The sequence below is a fragment of the Aythya fuligula genome, chromosome 5 (genome assembly GCF_009819795.1).
Source record: "Aythya fuligula isolate bAytFul2 chromosome 5, bAytFul2.pri, whole genome shotgun sequence".
Classification (NCBI taxonomy): domain Eukaryota; kingdom Metazoa; phylum Chordata; class Aves; order Anseriformes; family Anatidae; genus Aythya; species Aythya fuligula.
In genome coordinates this window covers 32023306-32045953 of record NC_045563.1, presented here as the reverse complement: position 1 = coordinate 32045953, position 22648 = coordinate 32023306, and the positions used below count along the sequence as shown (strand labels likewise).

The 22648-nt window shown below is 43.2% G+C and overlaps 1 protein-coding gene across 2 annotated transcripts in view; it reads right to left on the bottom strand.

The window, feature by feature from the left end:
- The window catches only part of AMBRA1 (autophagy and beclin 1 regulator 1), a 127877-nt gene that overhangs the window by 42446 nt on the left and 62783 nt on the right, over positions 1–22648 (bottom strand). For both annotated transcript variants that reach the window (XM_032188898.1, XM_032188899.1), the window contains exons 12-14: positions 9332–9442; positions 885–1073; positions 259–413 (exon numbers count right to left, since the gene is read on the bottom strand). In XM_032188898.1, the coding sequence (XP_032044789.1) occupies positions 259–413; positions 885–1073; positions 9332–9442 (455 nt within the window). The remainder of the gene's footprint in view (positions 1–258; positions 414–884; positions 1074–9331; positions 9443–22648) is intronic.

Genomic DNA, 22648 nt, shown 5'->3' with positions numbered 1-22648 from the left:
TACGCTACCACACACAACATTGAATATTTTTGTCGTCATACCTGAAACCAGAGTAGCTTCCCAATTCTGTTATATTTATGTTCTCCTGTCGTGTTCACATATTTCTGTGATAAATTCCTACATGTGTTTATTATTTAGTGGGCCTGGAGCATGTTACTTTTTTGCTATTATAAACGAGCAACTAACCACTAGGCTAGACCTAAATCAACATGGTATCACCAACAAAAACTTATAGAAACAGATTATACACATACTCACCCTCATAGAGGTTTCTCCACCATGGGGTTGTTGCAGCCTGAAGACTTGAGCAACCATGTGTTCTGTGGAGGGATGCAACAGGATACGTCGGGAAGCCAGTCCCACCATTACATATCTGCCCATTGGAGACAGGCTCACGGAAATGGCGTTTGGGCCTACAAACAGAATAGCAGTTACTTCTCTCAAAGATTGACATTCCTCCTGACACCTTATCCTCACAGTTCCTTCAGCCCCTTTAGGTATTCACATAATGTACAGCATACTAAGATCATTCTTATAAGGGGCAGAGGAGAACAAAGAGACCTGCACAAGTACAAATTTTGCAAAACGTTTCCTTGCTGCAGGTATCTTCCTCTAAGATGATAAAAGCTCCTAAAAGTTCTTTAAGGAATAAAAAAACACCTTGTAGCAGCTCCCCCCTACCAGTACTTCATGCATCCACACAGTATTGCAATTTTCTCCCCAGCATTAGTGTATTTGTGGCTGGGGGTAGGCCAATAGCATATATTCTGTGACTCCAATAGACAGGTACTGACATTCAGACTGTGGCATTTCTCATTGAAGGCTAATTTTGAGGTAACTTCACAGCCCCACCCACCGCCCCTGCCTTCTGGCTGCATGCTTACCAAATCGCTTTGTATAAAGCATCTCGCCCAAGTTATGGGGTGCCAGAGAATACACAGCCAGTATCCCTTCATCAGGGAAGCCTCGTTGGCTGCTGGGAATGAAGGCTGCTAGCAGCTGCCCATCTGCAGAGATATCGCAGCTAGCATCGTTGTAAATCTTGCAGTTCTGAACAAGCACGTTGACGGAGGCTGAGGAACGAAAGGAAGAACGATTAAAGCACTCTGGTTCAACAGAGAATAAAGCAAGATTCAAACCTGATGCTGGAGTCAAGACAGTACATGCAAAAGGCACTCAGGACATTTAGCTTCCTCCAGAAGTTTATACCTGGATTAAATGTAAAACTTGCTCCAAAACGGAGATAAGACACCACAATGAGCCCAAGGAATGAAATCCGTTCATCTCCTGGAGCCTCCAGCCAAGAAATAGTGGTGATTGCATTTCATCAACCCCTTCTTTCTTGAGCATAACATCATCCTTTGCAAAGGACAGCACAGTTTAAACAAGTCCCAAATTGTGACTCTTTGACAAACTCCAGCAGTGGTATCATTAGAAACAGTACACCTTAACTCATTTCCTCTTCTTGTGCGGAGCCCCTGAGTTCCACCTCCCTTATCTCCAATAAACAGGAGGTAAAGGAAAAATTCCTCCCTGCAGATACAGGCATTCCTCTCTGTTCACTGATTTTTACACCGATCTTGGATAAAGCAAGCAAGAAAGGACAGAGACTTCTCTAGCCAGTCCACCATTTAATTGCCCCAGTATTTGAGGCACTTGTGCAATCAGTGAAGAAACTATTCAGCAGACAAGGTAGCAAGCAGCATTTCAGAAAAGAAGTTTTATTTTCAACTCTGCCAGTGAGCTACCGGGTGACCTTGAACAAATTTTTCCCCCTTTGTGCCTTGTGTATGCAGCCTGTGAGGTCTTTGGACTATTGAATCTTACTACAAACTCATGCTATTCCTAGTACAACAAGGTTCCACTGCTTTTTGGCATCATCTGCACCAACAGCTTGCTAAGACAAGACTGGAGTTATGATGTTCACTTCCTCAGCTTAAGCTTAAAAGCACTTCAGCTTTTTGATTAAAACTGCTCTGATTATTCCAGGAGATTTGGTGTTGAAACTGAATACACTATTTTAAGAGAGAGCGATTTTCAGATCCCAGTATTTTCAAAATCAAAGGTCTAGAAGTAATTATAAAAAACAATAATAGAGCTCACATTTGCAATACAGAGGAATTGCATGCCATTAAGACTGAAGAGCCCATCTCACACACTGAATCTGCAGCATCATGTGCAGCACTACCTTAGCTCTTATAGCCCAGAAGCTCTCTTCCAAACATTAAGACTATGCCCAGCCTAGAGGCAGCTTTGATTTGTTTGGCTAAATTGCGTATCATTTTATGAAGGCACTTCTTGGGCTATACCCCTTATTAGTTTAATAAAAGAACAGTGCCAAGAATGCTTTGTAGATCTGAGAGTTTGAACTTCCAAATCAAATTAAGGCTGTACCTCAACATTTCAGAAAACTGGCACCGCTGCCAGAAGGAAGAATCCGTGTCCCTTATTTCCAACACTTCTGTGAAAAGCTACACCCAGGATGTGATATGGCTGAAAAATTACTGACTGATAATTTCGTCACACCTTAGCCAGAACCATTCCCTAACCTGGTATGCCTCACGGCCACGCAGACACTTGCAGCAGCAGGAAAAGACGTGATGGGAAGGGAGCCAGGACTGATCCTTCTTCCACCTCTGTTGATTTAAAGCTGAACCTAATCTTTAGTGTTTTTTTCTGGTCTAGAAGACATTCTTCCTGGGAACTGCTTTCCTATATGGTTGAGTATCAACTTCTACTGTTCCATTTAAGAAACTCCAATTAAACAGACGAGGATAAGAAGCGGACTATTTAATTACATTCTGTACCAAACCACCTACACCTGTACTCTAAATTTACTCAGCCATTTTTTTCTAGTTTCAGAGCTGCTAAAAACAGTAATTTTCAGCCTAGTATAAACAGAAAGGTGCTGAACAAAAAAAGGTAAATAATGTAGTCACTGCCAGTGCTGTAATAACCTAAAATACTTTTGGCCCGTCAAAGAACAGCCAGTTCAAAAGATGACAAAATTCCTGAGCACTTAGTCTAAAACTAGTAGAACAGAAAGAACATAGAGTAAAGGTTAAGGACTGCACTGCCTCATTTCAAGGAGGCAGAATTAAAATTTGCATTTCAGAATTAAAATGTGTATTTTTTTGATAAGCTTCACTGAAGTACTCTGCCATCACAAGAGAAGATAGGCATCCACACATGAACTACAGTATACGCAGTGAACTAGCTACAGGATACATGACAACAGGTTGCACTACTGTCATCCCCAAACTAGGAGGATTTCCACAGAGTTCTTCAGAGACTCATTTCAAAACCAGTCCTATTTATTATTCTATTTATTATTTTTTTTCAATTGGATAGACTTAAAGATTGGAGCTGGTTGGTGAATTCTGTTGAAGAAGTTGGGTAACTTCACTAACAGAACATGATCAGACCACAAACGGAGAACTGAACTTCACAGAAGCATAAAAGAAATGAAATGCAAGACTTCTACAAGTGTGTTAACACTTACAAACTTCTGCTTTGTCACTTGAAAACAACAGAGGATTGATTTTGGTGATCATAGCAAGGACTCAGCCACCCACCTAGCATAACAGTGAACAAGATGGCAATCCTGAACTGCACTGGGGAGCAGGTTCACCAGGGAGATGTCAATGCTAACACACAAGCTTGTGCCGAGTGCACGTGCAGGATACTGAGCACACAGTTTTAGTTAGCCATGTTCAAAAAAGATTAAATCCTAAATGATAGCAAATCCAGTAAATAGCTATAAAGATGACTGGGGGAAACGCAAGATTCATTTTATGGTTTAAAAAAGTGATTGAGAGGAAATGGGATTGCATTTAGAAAAAAGTTCCAAAAACATAAGTGCCAGAGAACATTAGTCATAGTTCTCTTCACAAATAGCATTGACAGGTGAGTAAGTGGGTAAAAGCAGCCATTAAGTTTAGAAATTAGATTTATTTATTTATAATCAGAGTACTAAGACTGTAGAATAGTTTTTCAACAGAATTGAAAGGGGCAAGGAATTTAACTAATTTTAACAGAATAAAAGGAGCTATAGGATGCGCTTGCCTAAGACAGCAGGGAACTAGGCTCAGTGCTTAAAGGGGTCACCTTTCTCATCTATTTCTTTGGAGTTGTACTCTAATCTGACATGATATTTTAAAAAATTAGAAAAAAAATGGATGGGGACTTACTGAACAGGTGAGTATGAGGATCCTCCCAGCCAAACCTGCATTAACTACTTAAGAGAACCAAGCAAGAAGGCCAACAACGAATTGAAAATACACATTACACAGGAAGAACGTCTGCCAGAGATACAACTACGAAACACAAAAGCCTGCTCTCCAAAACCAGACCAAAGATATGAGTGTCATGTAGCCCAGGAAACCTTCTGCACTGACCAACTGCTGGTGCAAGAAATTTTAGAGGGGGTCAGATACCGATTTTTCTGGGCACAGGCAATGTTTTTTCCTTGTTCTTGTAGCTATTGAAAAATCGTAGCCTAGACAATTCTTACCTCTTCATATGTTTTTCAAATTGTTTTATTTTTAAATAAAATGCAGCTTTGTACTTTTGTAATTTTCATAAGGTAAGAAATGCTTAAATTTCTTCCGTACCTTTTACAGACTCAGAGACCATTACCAGGTCTTGTATATATCTCTGCAGTTCAATGGTCAATTTTCTCCCTCTCTAGGTCTCTAATCCTCCTCCTCGTGTAGCTTTAACTATAACCTTTTAAAGCAATATCTGGTTTGGGTCACCATTCACCAATAGTCCATATATCACATACCACTCATTTTCTACCTTTGTCTGTGTGGTTGTGTTTTTCTTTTCCTTCCTCTCCTCCAGCACAGCACACAGTACAGTGGCTTTTGGTAAGCTCTTCAAAATGATGTCCAACATGACTGCATGTCTTGTTCTTTTTAAGGTTTAATGCATATGCTGAATGCCTCTTAGCAAAACAGATTGTGAGCTCCCCTGCCAGAAGTGAACTATCTTTCCCCCTTGATGTGTGTCTGGAACATAAAACATCACAGATGCAAGTTGCACTGAACAAGAAGAGTGCCCTTTATTTCAGTCTTTCAAGATCTGATTCACACTGGCATCATGGTTCTTTGCTCTTTCCTCCCTTGCAGAAGACAAGGGAATTTGGGAGCGCTGACACCTAGAACCAAAGGAGCTTACACTGCCTTACTCTGCCAGAAGAACAACTCTAAAACTGAGGGGTGGAGATCTCAGCAAGGTTTCATCTTAAGGAACAGCATCTAAGAGATTCCCAAGTCATGAGGAGGATCAAAACGTTTGTGTTTGACAAAGCCACAGGCTATTTGATTTCTTTGAGTCTGAGGCCCAGTCTATGAAAACAAAGCCAATGCAGAAGATTTTAGGGGAAAACTGCTATTTTTGGAAAACCAGTTGCAACAAGGCCACCCTTTCATCTCTTGTTTTCTTTTGTTGTTAATGCAGCCATTGAGCTGACAGAATAGATCAAAAGAAACATCAGAGAACAAATTAATCAAGCTCTTGTGCCAACTTGGAGTGCTGACACCTACAGCATAATCCCAGTTGAAGCTGGGGAAGGCCTGGAAGGCCACCAGGACCAGCACTGCTTGCCAGAGATAACCCAGCACACAACGGAGGGTACGGGCTTTCATCCTCTCCTAGCCACCCCTAACGATGATGCTTTCCTAATGCGTTATTCTTCCTTCTAAGTTTTGCTGCATCACACTGTAAATCAGCAAGCCGTGACCAAATCACCTTCCTCAAGTCCCAGCCAGCGTTACAGCATAGGACAAACTCCTGACTCGTGACTGAATGTGGAAGAAGTAGATCAGCCATGGTGGTTAGAAATTGAAGTAATGAGCAGTGAGTGCTACGAGAAGCTCTATTAAAATGATTCGAGAGTCAAAGCCTTCAAATATTTTACCTGTGGAAAGGGAATATTCTACAGCCTTCGCTGATTCAATACTTACCTGTTAGCTGCAGGCAATTTTAAGGATCTGAGGTAGTGATAGCAGCAGCACCTACTAGAATAATATTAAATAAATGGCTAGGGAGAGCTTTGTTTCTGCTGCCAAATAAACTCCCCAGCCTAATGCCGGCACGACTGACAGTTACAATCAAAGGCTGGGTCATATCCATTTTGAAGTTAATAAAATGAAAATAGGCAAAAGGAGAGAAGAAATCTGACAAAATCTTCTTCTGTTCTGTAAATAACAGAGGAAGATAGGCTGGAGGGTAAAATCCCCCAGGTCCCTGCAGAGCCATCTCCCCAAGACTGTTGGAGTCCCTGGCTGTGGTGTCAGTGAGGTCCTTGCCCTGGGGCTCTGAGGGTGCTGAGATCGCAGGGCTGCGCTAATCGCGCCGCTGTCACTTGCTCAGGCGTATTGTTTCAGTGCAAAACATCCTATTTCCAAACTACCTTCTCTTTGTTTAATTGTAACAGGAAGAAGAGCTGCTCTGAGATGGAGGTTGGCCACGGAACCATTCCGCTGAAAGTGGAGCTGGCAGGCAGTCCCACATTTCAGCTGCATCATCTCATCTGCCTTCGCTCCCAAACCACTTGTGGCTCAAGCCTGTCCCAGGAAGTGCAATAGCACCCTCTTTGTAAGCAGACTCTCTCACATGACCATCTCTGATTTACAGAAAATGATGGAAAAAAAGGAGATTTTGAGGTCAAATGCTTTACTGGGAAAATAGTTTGTGTCCGAGACCACAAACAGTCTGAAAAAATTCCTCCATTCCACTGTCACACACTTCTTGTTGCAATATCTCTACAAATTTTTGCACCTGGAGCAACATTTTTACCAAGAGGCACATTGAAATAAGCATGTTTCTTCATGGAGGCCTCGTTATAGAAAACTGGGCCTGGCACTTAAAAACACAGATGAGCAGCAGCACTACCAAGCATCAGGCTATGAAGGGGGAATATCAGTCCCCCTAATAAAGGGGGAATATTGATAGCCCTAAGCTACATTAATGTCCTTCTGGTTTGGCAAAGTCGCAGCTTGCCTTTGTTTGGTGCATGTGCAAGCGTAGTAAATGCCTGTTTGAGAATGAGCACAGCTGCTCTGCATTCGTACACCTTTACTAGACCTTTGCAAAGGGAGACAGGGCTAATGGCCTACAAAAACCAGATTTGGGCTCAACATCTGAAGTGAAAACACAGTAAACCCAAACATTTCCAAAAAGTCATAAATCAAGATGGACAAGCCAAGTATTACAAAGTGGGGAGTCAGAAGAGCTAGTGATGGGCTTGTAACAGGAACCCTGCCTGCAAGAAGGGCATAATGACAGAGGCATTAGCCCAATATCCAGCTGTTCAGAAGAGATTTCAGAATGGAAGTGTCCTGCTAGAGGAGAGGGAGAAGACTGAAATACTAATGCCTTGAACAGCAGATGGTCCTTATTTTTTAAGGAATTCCATAAATTACAAGCACCTTGGGCATTTTTTATTTTTATTTTTTTTCAAAAGAAAAGAAAAATCAGCAACCGTCTCCTCAGCAGCCAGATGAGGCCAGAAAACCTTTTTGAAGAACTCTTCAAATACTTTTCAAGCTTGCAGAGAAGTCCCTAGGACTCTAAGTCAGCAGCAAGATGCTTCTCCCTCCTCCAGTCTCAGCTTTATTCTGCTCCTGATCCTGGATGGACCATGGCAATTATTGCCAGCACATGGCAAGACTTTACTTTGTACACTGATCCTCAGCCTACAAACTTACACTAGCACTACAGTTTGACACTTAACTGGACAAGTCAAAGCACTGGCACATTTAAATTCAATGAAATATTCTGCCTTCAAAATGACTCTGCATGCTCCTTACCATGACACAGAATGCTTCTCAGACTAAATATAAAGCACCTTTCTCCTGTATAACATCAAGGGCTATCTTCTAAAATCAGGGCTTTTATTTCCCGCCAGGCTATAAACATCACACCACAATATTCTATAAAACATGAAGGAAGAATATAAGACAAACACCAGATACTTTGTCTGGAGGAATGACACAGTAAGAAGCAGCTTTTTGTAACGGGACAGGCAACTTCTAGCTTTCCCCTAGCTACTCTAATTTCCCAGCCTCTGGGAGATGAATGGCCCCTCCTAGTTCAATTCTCTGCATTTCTGCTGCTACAGTGTCACTGTATGTGCTCCTTTGGTGTTTATTTATTTATTTTTATTAAGCAGCAGGACAATACTCCAGAGACAATTCTTGGTGGATATGTAATTTTTGGAAATGCAGAACAGACAGAGCTTAGTCTAGGAGAGGTTTTCTACTTAGTTCATTTCAATGGCTATCTGTAAAAACAAAGGATGTAGAATCACAGAATGGTTTGGATTGGAAGTGACCTTAAAGACTTCCTGCAAACAGAATCCCTGTTCCCCCTAAAAAGAAGTCAAGCAATAAATTTCATATATGCATAGAGATGGCCTACGTTAAGAATCACTGAACAAACATTCCTACCTATCTTCTATCTTATTTCTTCATCTCAGGCTGCCACAAACATTCCTGCATCTGTGCAGCAAGCTATATCAGGATACCATTCTGGGTTAAAAATAGTATTTTTAGTAATTTTAGTTTTCAATCTCCCCCAAATGTCATTTCTTGATCAGCCAACTACAAGCATCAAATATTCTTGCACCAGCATAACAAGCCTCTTCCAGTGCAATAGCTAGCTTATGCCAGTACAGAACACCTGTAAAACTATGGTCTAATTTCACTAAGGCAAGGGAAAGGAAAAATACAATCATAACCACCACCTCTACAGTAATACTGCTCATTCTTGACCCAAAAGTGCCTTCCACATGAGATATAAAACAAATTATTGCTTTTGCAAATGCCTAGAAGCTTACAACACGGTCGTAAAGCAATAGACCAGGACCCCAATTATCAAAACACATTGCAGCATTTTAAATCACAGCAGTGTGTCTAACTTGAAAGATCCAGACCCAATTTATTAGCAGGTTCTAATGCCAAGGTATAAAGACAATAAATATGCCAATCAGTAATCCCTCTAGAAACTTGGCAAAGGAATGAGAGGATGGGACACAGAATTTTTATACAAGGATTATATATTCTCATGACATTACTAACAGAAAAGCCCGACTTACACAAGGATTTGCTGATAGTAAGAATATGTAAGATGAACAAGGCAGTAACAGATCTGAACACATTTTGTCAATATTACTTTTCACAAACAGCTAAGCATTTTACAGTTTCCAATACAAGACAAATAATCCAAGCCCTGCAATATATAGCTACCTTCCAAAAATCGTACAGATTACGGCAGCTCTAGTTAGCACAGACTTAAAAGGAAGTAAGCGTCCTTTCCAACTTACCATTGCTGATTTCAGGCAGGTCAAACTTTGTGAAGTCCCACCACTGGAGCCGGTAGGTTGTGTTGGCAATGTTGCTGGCCACAGCTGACTGTCCATCCCCAATCACAGCACCTACAGAAGAGGTAGAAATAATTATCAATTTAACCCCCAAGAGATCATCCAGAAAACAGCTCGGGTGACAAAACCATAAAAAAGCTTTTCAAAATCCAAGTAATAAAACTCTAGATTCTTAAAGAAACCTTATTTACAGAAATGGCAACACCTAAATAATCCACAAAGCACAGGAAATTAATAGGGACGCACTTCCTTGCAACATATTTCTGAAAGGAAAAGAGGTTGATAAGTGATATTTGCCCAGGTTCACAAGGTAGAAATCTTAATCAGATTCATTTGATCCAAGCACATACCATTTACCAGTGCTAGAAAGGTGTATTTTCACAGACCTAAAATTTTCTAGTACAGCTATGAAGGACAAAATTGTTGCCCTGTCAAATAACACACACTTGTGGACATACTCCTTGCTACTGATGTGAACTCCACTCAGAAGGATGCAGTACTTGCCGCACAGTGAGGATTATAACTGAGTATTAGCAACTCTACCTGAAATGAAGGTAAAATTAGAGTCCACTAGAGAGCCTAACCTACATCCCTGATACAGGTGCTCCTTTTTGGGCCCTCTGAAATTGCATAAGAACAGCACAAATGCAGGCTGTGGGCTTTGGTAATCCATTTATTCGGGGAAAGCACAGAAAAATTGTTCATTATTTGCATAAGCAGGATGGTGGTTAGGTCCTCCTCACCAGGCAGAAGTAAGAGCTGGCCTTGGGATTCTCCTGCCTTTCCTGTTCTGGGTGGCCCAAGTTACTACAGGCAGGGATTGCCCTGACTCCAGGCAAACGACATGCCCCTTGCTAACCACCCTAGGATTTGGGCAGCAGCCCAACGCACACGGCTAAGCAGAATGATTCAGAAATAGCACAAAGAACAATTTTCCAGACAGAAAGGAACTGCCACTGCTAACTCAGTTGGCATACATGAAGAAAGCCCCGAGGCATTAAATGCAATCCCTATGGAGACAAGTGGAGAAAAGAAACAGTTCTCCCTTTATAGTACTGGAGTCAAAAACCTACTGCTATTTCTGGTCTCTAAGGCCTTCAGATGCATGCAGTCCTTGTGCTACATACACACGCTGACACCCAGAGACACTCATGGTAAGAGAATTTGGTAAGGGAGAGCAAAACAAGATTGTCCCCATACACAAATGGGTAAAAGCACAGCCTCCAGGGTTCAGCAGGCTGGATGTAGGCATCTCTACACTGTCTCCGATAGGAAGCACGCAGAGGAGTCAGTGGCTTGGTTCTCCCAGAAGGACTGCCTCAGGACTTTGCTGCTCCATCAGTGGAAGAGCAGTGCTGGGACAGTTGTGTTACTGCACCCAGCAGGAAAACTGCCTGTGCAGAGCGCTAAAAGCTGGCGAACTGCTGGGAAACCACACTGATGCGGAGGAAGATGAGGAGACTAGGGTGGCTGGATTTTTACTTTCTTCATCAAATCCAAGCAGAACACTCAGGGCTGTAAAACAAAAACGGCCTGAAAATACACAGATACACACGTTTTCTCTGCAGAGTAGAGAACAAGGGGATCAGGGCCCATTTGGGAAGTAAATCCTAGACCAGCGCTGATAAAGACACCAAGAAGGCTCCTGCTAGTCCTCTTTTCATAGATGAACTGTCTCAAGTCCTGATTTTTGGTTTTGGAGAAAGCTCAGAAGTGCACCAAGAGCCAGATTTCTGAGCAGGCAGCTTTATGCTGTGTATTCAGCTGTGCCAGGCCTGCAGCGACTGACAGACCTCCATTGTGCATCTGCTCAGCCTCTGTATCTGCCCCTGACAGATGCTCACGTATCACTGCGAGAGCAAAAGCAAGAATATTTCCTTTGCCCTCGCATACGCCCAAGGCCTCGTTCTCCATATCCCCCCAAACAAAAGGCTCCTCTGAACAAAAGAGACGCGCTGGAGAAAGCAGACTCAATGCATTAATGAAATTACATTTTGCAACCAGAAGTGGAAGAAGGACAATTAAATTTCGTGTTCCTTCGGCTTTAAAAGTCTCCTCATTACAAGCTCAGGGCTGGTACACAAGGGCAGCTCTTGCTGTGTTGTCTCTAACCACCAGATGGAGAACAAAAAACTAGGCCCTGTGCTAATTTTGGGCACGGGGACCTGCTGCATACAAACAGTACCTAGCATCACTGACTGGGTAACAACAGCCTCACAGGACTAAGGCAAGGAATTACTCTGCCAAGACAGGCAATGGAAGAACTGCTCAGGGCACATAATTGCACAATACTCATCTTCTTTCGCCAGACCAGCATCACAAGGTCATCACCTGTTTTGCAATGATGACAATCTTTGTAGGCATAGCCGGTAACATACGAACTGGAGAATAACATATCCTTCGGAGAGTAATCTTGCAGTCCCGCTGCATCACAGAAGCCTAGCAACATCACCCACTGCTCCACAAACAGCAAGTCATCTGGCTTCTACAAATGTCGCACAAGTACTATCAAAAAGCTGTTGGGAAATGTTTTTTGAAGTTTTCCTGTAGAGATTCTGGTCTTCCCTTCCCCTAAAACCTTCAGGTGAGTCAGGGCATTCAGCTGAACCTCACCCCCTTGCACCTCCCAAGGCATCCTCGTCCTACACGAGAAGCTACCAGAGGAAAGCAGCAGCTCCTCTCCCCATCTAGAGGGCAAGACTGCACAGATTCCAGAGCCAGCAAAAGCCACCAACTAATGCTAGTGCTTCAAGGAACAAACACCTTTATCAAGGAGGAGGAGGGAACAAGGTTCACAGAGGGAAAATTGCAGGTTCAAAAGGATTTGGTCCATTTCTCAAAGGATCCAAACCATTGAGCCCGACACAAATGGCAGTTCGATGATCTACATGTTTTAAGTAATTACCTCCACTTACACTAATTGTGTAATTGAGAACTGTAATTATTAAATTATATCTAGTTACATACAACAAGAGGGAATAACATTTGTATCGTATCACAAATCCTGCCAGAAGCCTCCCACATGCATGCACGCACTGTCCTACAGTAGAGACAATTAAAAGCATGCAAACATTTGAGACATTTAATTTAGGCAAGAAAATAAACCACAGTACACAATTACGCTATCTTAACCTTTTTTGTTTGCTTTTTCCACTGGTTGATAGGGACAACTTGAGACCACAGGAGAAAAACTTCATGGAAATGTTCAAACCCTCACTTACAGAGCTTCTGCTCACTGTGCAGCTCCAGGACTTGTTCTCAGATGCTTTGCCCGGTCAGGATTTCAGTCTGGGCAAGAGCATAAGGAAGTGCTGTTGCCTCTTAAGACCTAGTGTAACTTACTAGAGGCAAAAATCACACCCCAGCTTCTTAAATCTGGGCAGCAGGAGATCAGCTCTTATAAGCAACAGCTCTCACCAAGCCCCTGACAGTCTGTCCTGCTCCTTGGATCCTCCACTGTTTGATGGGATCACAAGTGACTGCAGTGGGTACCCGAGGGTCTCGGGCTTGTCATCGCCATGAACAGAACGACCTTTTTCCGAAGAGGAGATGTAGATTTCAAAATGCTGAAAGCCAAAGCGAAGGCCAATTGAAATGCAGTGAACGTAGGTTTGATTGGCAGCTTTCCTGCGTCTGTCTATCACTGCGTAATAAACACTGGGTGATGGCAGAAATGAAGAGAAATGCTTTCAGCAGCACCCCCTTCTCCCCCCACCGCCCTGATCTCCACCCACCCCCACTCAGCACATGACAGGAGAGTTTAAAGAGTGGGGGGAAAAAGTCTTAACAAAGACTCAAAAAAAAAAAAAACCAACAAAAAAACCCACCAAAAATCTTTTCTTACAGGCCACCTACACGTGACAGTTATTTATCCGTCAGTCTCAATCCCCTCAGAGGGTCCAACTCATCTTGGCATGTGGAAAATGAACCTTTGTCAGTCAGCTATTGCTCATTTATGAATCAAGCCAATCTCTGAGTTTAGACTGAAAGGGGAAAAAAAAGAGAGGTGCAAACCCACTTTCCACGGTACTCTTCTGGTGAAGAGCAGGACACTTCCAGACTACTCCTATCATTCTCAGAAAATGAGCTAATACTTGACAACTACACAGAGGCTCTGGGGTACAAGTTTCAAGAATGTGGACCATCTACACATTACGAAAATTTCTCTGCCATAAACTTAACAGAAAGTGGAGTTTATTTTATTTTTTTCCCCAGACTAGATCTTTACCTCAAGTTTTTACTGTCTGGCAGATTCCCTCACAGTCAGAGAAAAATTTATTAAGATGCTTAAAGATAAGGCAGACGCCTTTGAGGAAGTTGGCAAAGTCCCTGAGCTAATTTGTGACTCAATTTGAGACAGTGATTAGGCCCTGGTATAAAACTCCCCCTAGATCAGTACTTGCATCTTTAAGCATGAGTACCTTTGAGAAGTAATTACCTCTTTATGTGCCCATTTGTAACTGTAGCTAATGATGCTGAGGTTATTCAACACTTGCAGAAGGGATCTGTCACAGATGGCGAGTTTTACATTTACTGGTCCTAGATTTACTATAAACCAGCCTCCAGGAAGCCCAAGACACAGGACAAGCTTATTTGATAAACCAAAGATAAAGCTCTTTGCTGCAAGAATATATTGGATTTCCTCAACCAATTTGGAAGCAATTTGAATTCAGCTGCAATATGACTACTGATCACTGGATCCTCATCAACTAGTTGGAGTTGTAGCAGCTTCTTGCACATCTCTGACCTTATTTTACGCCGCAGCCTGGCTTTGGGGACTACCTTTGATCACAGTAAATATATTCAATCCCGAACATGATTTTGACAAGTCACGGCAAATCTTTATTCTGGGCTACCATGAAGATGTTGCCTTTGAAGTGGTAGAGCTAACCATCTATTACTGTGCTAACGTTGTATAAACAGCATGCATAGCAGCCTAGAATTTTCAAGGATTCGTTTTGCTAAGTAGCCATTTGAAGAGACCATTTCAACTTACCAGCAAGCTTTAAATAGCAAGCCGGCAAAATTATTTTCAAGAATGGATGCACAAAATGTTACTGAGGGTAGCTCAGCATCTGCTAAACGCTGAAGGGATCCTGGATTCAGTGACGCTAACTGAGAAAGCCCCAGAGAGGTCTAAGCTCTCCGAAGGCTAAACCCTTCAAAAAGCTATTATTTTTTCTTTACCACAGATGTATAAAATAAGAAATGCAGTGGTCCATTCATTCTTACTGCAAAATTTTCTTCTAAAAAGGGCAACACTTAGCCTGCCCAGTTCCACAGCCCTAATCATGGATGGAAATGCGAGCAGGCCTCAGCTGCAGGTAGCAAAGATGAATGTCCTCAGTCAAGTGCCCCAGGGCTTCATTCATATTGTGAACAATGCAAGCATGACACGGGAAAGAATTTTCCTGTCACAAGTTTCAGACTTGAAAAAGAAATCAGTTTATTTGCAAGGAACACAAAGAGTAAATGAACAGATGCCCTGCCAAAGCTTCTATCCCTGGTACACTCACGGTGGCTCCTTGACATCCCGGCATCAGAGACGTTCCTGTCTGATCATGCAACAACTGATACAGAAACGCATAAGGAAAGTGTCTGTCTTTGACTGTAGGATCTAGTTGTCCCTCAGGGGAACTAGACAATATTAAGGTCATTTTCAAATGCATTCCCTTCTTGTCCAAATTGTTTGCACTTCATCAATCAAGCTGATAATTTTCTCTTCACTAAAGAGAACTCGCTCTTTTCTCCTGTTGTTCACCCCACAGAGATGTCCCTGCTCATGCCACTCTGCTACACATGAAAGCTGGAAAACCAATTATGAAAGAGTATGGTGAGTTTCCAGAAACACCAAGAGCTCAGCCAACAATATTCACATAGATTTTCTCAGACCAGGAAAAGCCCTGTACCCTCCAGGGTGATAAATAAGGTATCTTATCATAGCCTTTGAATATAAACATTGGAGCAAGCCAAGGTCACTGCTTAGGAAGCACTCATCCTCCTCAGGGCAACTGATAACAAACAAGCAGTTTCACTTCCTTCCTATAACTACACCTCCACACCCGCAGCTACTGTTGGTGACAGATCATGGTCTCAGCCTCCTATGTGCTAAAAACTTTCTGTAGCCATTTAATATCAGACATACACCGTTGAAAAATAAAATAATAAAAAAAAATCTAAAGGAATTCTTTCTTTCTACTTCCTAAATCACTCCTGATCATCACCTCAAATACAGCCTCGCCACAATAAAAATCAGTCAGGATTTAAAGCAATTTTTGCACACTTATCATTCTTGCAAATAGAAACTCTCCTGCCATCAAGAAAAATCTAGGTAATGACAAATATCATCTGAATTGTGAGCATACAAGCGTCTTACTCAAGCCTCACCTTAGTGATGAGTGGAGAGCAAGATGATTGCTCAACAGCTTCTAGAAAGGGGAAGAGATGAATGAGACGTTGAGACTGAGTTTGGCAACAGAACCCAAAGCAATAGTTGTACCTTGTTACTGATATGTCATTATTTAGTTTGTGTAGATTCACTGCTTCAGAAGATATTTCATTTGAACAGTTTAAAAGTTTGTTCTTGCAGGGTAGTTGGTACAATTCAACAGAGAACAGACACATTAAATCTTGCTTGCCAGTCTTACATTTGTACAGCTCAAAGCTTCTAAGTGCAATTTTCTTCTTTATGAGAAAACTTTTGTGAAGAGGGACTCTATAGTGCTTGTCTTTCTTATTTGTCATTTATGATGCTTTTAGCTGCAGTGGAGAGGAATTCCTATAGGAAGGTTCTACTATGCGAGTTGCTTTACATTAACAGCACACATGCATACGTGTATTTTTAAGAGCAACCCCCCTTGTTTCATGGCATTCCCTAAACGCCTGAAATTCCAGTACTTCAACCCATTCCTAAGGAGACGGAGGTACTCCACAAAACATGCAGGTGGAAACAAATGTCAGCAGGCTAGAATGTCAAGTGAAATCTTCCTGCAAATAGAGATGCTGCATCATTAAAAGAGCTTGACAGTAAAAGGTTATGGAAACCGAAACAAACATCTGCTACTGTCAGTGACAGCCATCACAAGTTGTTTAAGAAGTGGGTGGGCATGTAAGCTTTCCCCCTTTTCTTTTTTTCTTTCCTCCATTTGGGCCCCTTGCTGGGAATAAGAGTCAAGGCTGGAGTCTTCCAATCAGCAAGCTGCTGGAGCCATTAAAAGAAGCATCTGTACACAGTGTTGCTTGTTTTGAGACCATTTCTGTGTTTCCATGTGACAGCAGCATGTGTCAAAAGCATGCCTCATATTACCATATGATTCAAGCAGCAAAACGTGTTTCCTACAGCACAGGCTTTTACGGAAAATATTCAAGCACTAAAAATACATTCCAATCTGCACTTTATTTCATCTAATGTTTGTTTCAACCATGTCTGCATATTTTCAGCATTTTAGATGGTTTTGTCTGTATGTGTGAAGAAGCCCTAATAAAAAAAACACCGAGTAAAGGGTTGGAGAAAGGGGTTTACGCTTCCCAATGAGGCCAGGACACACTGCTAGACAAAAAGGCAAAACAAAGTGGAAATCTGCAACCTTCAAAGCAATGTGTATTGTCTTCCTTCACCTGTTTGGGCCCATGCGCAAGGGCATGTTTACAGCTCTCCTCCCTTCTCCATTTCCCCAAACAGTAGGTAGAGCTCTGGGAGCCAAAATGCCACATCTCTCCTGCCAGAGGCTGAATTTCCTGAAATCCCTCTGAAGGTGAGCCAGCAAGGTCTCAGGAGCTAATCTGTGCCGTGTATCACCCCGGCTCCTCCCTCTGCCAACTCTGCCCCGTGCACTGCCTCCACTCTCCTCCACCGCCAAGTCCCTCGCATCGTTTCCAAGCCCTTCATTAAGGGCTGTTGGAAGCCTGCTTTTTAACCTTCACATCTGTGTTTATTCTCTGCACAAAAACAGAGCGAAATCTGTGCCTGGCAGGCAAGTCTTTTTTGTAAGGCTCCCTTTTCTTTCCCTTTCTGACTTTTCAGAGCATGAAATGTGACTGCTAATCCTAATTGCCTCGGATGCAGAGCCTTGCGGAGACCAAACAAAGGGGCAGCCTTCCGCCAAGGAGCGGGGCTCTGTGCAGGCCGGAGCTGCCACCAGGCTCTAAGCTCATGGGTCTCCAGAGTTTCCCTTGCATTTTGCTACATTTTTGGAGAACACAAGGCCAAAATTCCCCACGAAGCTCTGCTGGAAAGAGCCTCTTGCTTTCCTGGATGGCTCTCCAAGCACAGGAGCCCACGTGAGCTCATAGTGCTGGGTGACTGAAGCGCTGCTTGGGCCGAGGCCTCACATATCGCTTGATGTTAGGTTCACTTGTCTGACAGAGGCTAGAGCAGTGTCAGGCTAACCCAGCCTTACCAGAATTGCTCTATATGGGTATAGCTAATTCAGAGCTCCTCCGATTTCTTAAGATTTTCTTGTAGGGACTGACACACCTGCCAGCTTTCTCTCATACCCCACACGGGTTATACTTCATCGCTGGCTCCATACCTGATAGATTTATGTGGCCACACTTTCAGTTCACTCTACGAAGCTCCTCTCCTGAGGGGAGCCTCAAATACTGTTACAACAGCACTCCCAGCTAAGCAATGTAGCTGTGCCAACAGATAGATGCAGAACCGACGTAAAAATATCGAGTTAAATGCTTCTCACAGAGAATAGCCTTTTTCCTTGTGAGTGTGCATTTTAACTTTGTGAAATCCTATTAATGCAAACAAATCAGCAAACCAAATGTCTGCTACCGCCTCTGCAGCTCTTACTGCAAGAACATGTGCCTAGCACAGCTTCAAATGCATTTGTGGCTTATGCCAAAACACTCAGCCGCAGTGGAAAAAAACTCAGCGGTACCCTCACAGAGCACATAAGTGCCTTATCAACCACCCCATTGTAATAACACAAACTTTCACTAATCCACAAGGCATTATGTTCCACAGAAGGGTCCAAATTCCCAAGATTTAACTGTATATCAGCACAGCACAAAGCTTCCACGCTGGAGCCACTTTTCATTGTGGGAATAGCAGCATGCAGTAGCAATAAAAGCTCCGAGCACAGAAACACATTCAAAGCCTTGCGCTCGTCAGTGAATGGATGAAGTCTTGCAAAGACTCTTACTATCTTTAAACACATTTCAGGACTAGCAGTATTACAGCATAAACCCTGAGCACCCAAACCTACAATGAAAGTGCTGCATCAGCTCGGCGACACGACCAGAGCTACCATCGCAATACCAGGCAGTAAGCTAAACACGCTCAGTGGTTGATTACATTTCACAGTCATAATATCCTGTGACCAGGATAGGTCTGCTGAGGAAACGCTTGCCTGTTCTGAATGTGTACTCACAGAGGGAGCTTAAGATGAAAACACGTGTCCTTGGAGAAGAACGCAGCTCCATTAATAAGAATGCAGGTCCTGACAACTTAAACAAACTCCATATAATAAACTAACAGTGTCTTAGGGGAAATGAATTGCTGACAGGTGGCATTTAAGAAATGTATTTTAAGAACTGAGCTGTGCTCATTAAAGGCCTCCATTCAGACTGGTGGGTCCTGTACAGTCACTGTGTCTGCAAACAAAACAGGCACTAGCCTTGCTTTGGGAATACAAAGCTGAAGAGACATCACTAATGGAGCAATTTGCAAGGTATCCCCATCTGATGAGAAGGCAGGACAGAACTGGAAAGCAAGCAGGCGAGCTAACTGCTTTCTGAGTAAAGTGGTGAACAGGGAGACAACTAAGAAAAGCAGAAAATGAGCAAACTGAGAAAATGTAAAACCTAAGAAAAGTCAAACTAATGGGAAGGCAGTTTAAAATTAAAGCACAGTGAGATAGAAAGGAGGAAATCCAACCTGGAAGAACGCACTGAGGAGACCACATTGCTCCAGCTGGGAAAGAACAAGGTAAAAGAAACCTACAGTAAACAAAGTATTTGGCTCTTGTAATGTTTTGAATACTTTCTGATGAAGGAAGTTCTTGAGGGTGGTTTGGGATGATCTAGATGACAGCAGTGGAAATGAGACTCCTTCCTTATTGCCATTAGATTCAAGGCACAAAGGAGGCTCCAGCATCCCAGTGAAAACAGCAATCCCTGCAGAGATTGATGTTCAGGGGGCAATTGAGATCCCTGAGCAGGACTGACAGAGCACACTGGTCCACGTGCTACTGGACAGTTACACGACAGTAATGGCACAACACGGAAAACAAAGTGACTCAGCATCACTCCAGCTCCCAGAAGGATCGAGGAGTTCAGCTGAGTTCACAACCTTGCAGTGACTTCTGTAAATCAGTGCCACAGCTGAGTGCAACCCAGACAGGTCCAATCCACTGCAATTACAAAAGCAACTACAAGATCAAAAGAGACTGACACTTTATCCCATTATTTTAAGGAGAATTAGGAATCAAACTCAAAGCCACAAAGAGAAAAACCAAGACCTAAGCTCAAGGCAGAAGTACACCGCAGCTACTCGGCATGCAGGCCCAGGGCTGCACAATGGATGGATACTGCAGATAGGTTTTATTTCTTTCTGGGGCAGACTTGACCTTAATCCAACTAGAATTAGTTCCTAATACTTTCAGAGGACACAAGCAGACCTGTCCAAGAAACTGCTATCCAGTGTAATCACCACAGCTACTCCGACACTTTTTAAAGCGAGAGCAGAAGGAAATTCAGGCAGTGAAAATGGGGCAATTGAAATTTACTGGCTTGTTGTAAAATTTTATATTATACACAATTTAGCGCAAGCCATGCTTTATTGGAGACAGAGGTCATGAGCTAAAAAAACTGTGGTGAGAGGCTCACAGCAGCAGAGCCAGAGGTCCAGCTCCTACCAGTCCAGAGCATCAGCACTGGCACAGCCTAGATGATGAGGAGCACTCCAGGTCAGCCTCTCAGTCCTAGGACTCCGTGTAACGGTACGGTCCTACAAAGACAACTTTATTGGGCCTCAGGGGTCAGAGGGACAGCAGAAGGTAGGCAGTAGCTCACTAAATCACAAAGATGGCGAGACTGATCTCCTCACAGCTCTGCGCCGTCAGCCTGCTGGAAAGGGCACTGCAGGCAGGTGCCCTGCATTTAATGCAGGCACCTAAGGCAAAGACATTACGGAGCGTCTGCATACACTCAAAAGCAAGAGCCTTGAAACAAAAGAATCTGGTGGCAGAAGGGAGGTTGTTAGCTAGCTATCAACAGGAATTTTTCATTCCAGTGAGAACCAGAACACCGATACAGCCTGCTTCTCGGGCAACACTGCTGCTGCACTGTCTATGGCTAGGACCATGAGGGCTGACACCCTGCACCACAGGGCTTCCTGCTGAGGGGGCTAGGCTGGCAGCAGCTCCTTGGTGCCACAAATTAAATAATAAAAAAAAAAAATCTTATTTGAACTCACCTTGCCTATGCAGCAAGATACTGACATTCCCAGTTAGAGCTAGATTCTTTGCAAGCTGAGAAGTAATGACACAGCTTTGCCTTCAGCTTTCACTCCTCCCTGTGTCAAGAGAAACCCATGCACCTACCAAATGAGGGGTCTCCCATGCAATCTCAGTGGCCAAGCTGGGCCAGAAGAAGATGGAGGATGCCCCTTGAACATCAATCTCTCCTCACATCACCTCCGTGCCTTCTGCACAGAGGACCCAATCAAGTCCCTTACCTACACCCTTCCTTCCATCAACATCCTTGCAAGTCTCTTCATTCCATGAGCCCTACAGGACTGTTCTCTCAATTTTCTCTTAGTGAATCCCTCCGCTCCACAATTTCATGTCTTCCAGTGTTTCTGTTAACTCTTCTCTGTCTTGCTATGATTTCAAGTCTACAAGCACCATCAGTTACACAGCTACCCACAGCACTCTTATTTCACTTCTGCTCTGTCAAAATATTTATTCCCTTCACCCTTTTCACTGTCCGAACGAGAGCTGTTTTTTATTTTGCCTCCTTCCTCGCAGTCATGCTCCTCACCAGATTTCAGCCTGACCAACCCCGACACCAATTCCCATTTCACTATGTACTGCAAGATAACTAACAAAAACCCTGCCACCAGACTAACAGCATTCACAATACACTTTTCTCTTCTACTATGGCAACCCAGGGAAGACACAGGTCTGACTTGGCTGGTCTCTGTCATGAGTACTTGAACAACCTGTGTGCAGCACTCGAGGAGACACGTATCACATGGATGGGTGCATGCGTGCCCACACCAGGAATGCTAATACGAACAATTGTTTGAAAGAAGGAAGAGTGCTTCTCCATTTTAACAGAAACCCACGCCTGCAATCCCAGCTGCCTTGTCACCACCTTTGACTCATTCCTCAATCCCTCCCCTCCTCCAGCCTCCATTTCCCTCTGCGCAGAATCTCAATTGCTTATGAGAAAATTACAGAATGACATTACTTCTTCCATCCTTCCAGTCCCCTTTTGCAATTCCTCCCATCACATACAGAAGAATCTTGCCAATCTTTCTCAGCTTTCCACCTGCCCCAACGATTTTGTCCTCGTTTCTTTTGTGCCAATTTTCAATCCTTGTCACGTGTCAGCACACCTTTGTGTGCTCCTCTCTTTCCTCTCACAACACAAACACACATTAAGTTCTTACATCTCTGAATTCCTCAGATGCTCTGGACCATAGTTTGAACGTGTAGGGTGAAAAGGGGAAATATATTCACCATGACCTTGTTCTTCTGTACAATCTCCTTCCCAGCTCTCAAACTGCACCATGTGAACCAGCAGTCATTTTTCTTTCCTGACAAATCCAGTTTAGATCCTCTCCAGCCTACCTTCCATCTCTCAAATCCTCCTAGAGCTGCACTGTTTTTAGCGACTGCTTCCTGGTCAAAGCTCAGAACTAGTTTTGTAACCATCATCTTTACTGACATAGCAAAGGTGGTAACATTTTTGACTTTTGAGTGGCTTCTGTGAATGACTTCTACCACTCCCACCCCCAAATTTGCCTAAGGAAACAAATGAGCAGTTACAAACATCACCAGATCTCCTTCCCCGCCAAGCTCTGTGCTTGCTGCCAGCTCCCAAGTTATCTAATTGGTCATAAGCCACAGCTACATACACTCTCCCACCCATTGCTGCAAAAACAGGTGGGTTGAAGCAGCTCGATACAGCTGAAATTGTATATACTTAAAGGCAGTGCTGAGGAGTGGCAGAGTAAGCCAAAGCAGTGATACTATGGTTGCAGGAAAACTACCACTGCAGAATCTAATAGCAAGCAACAATCTT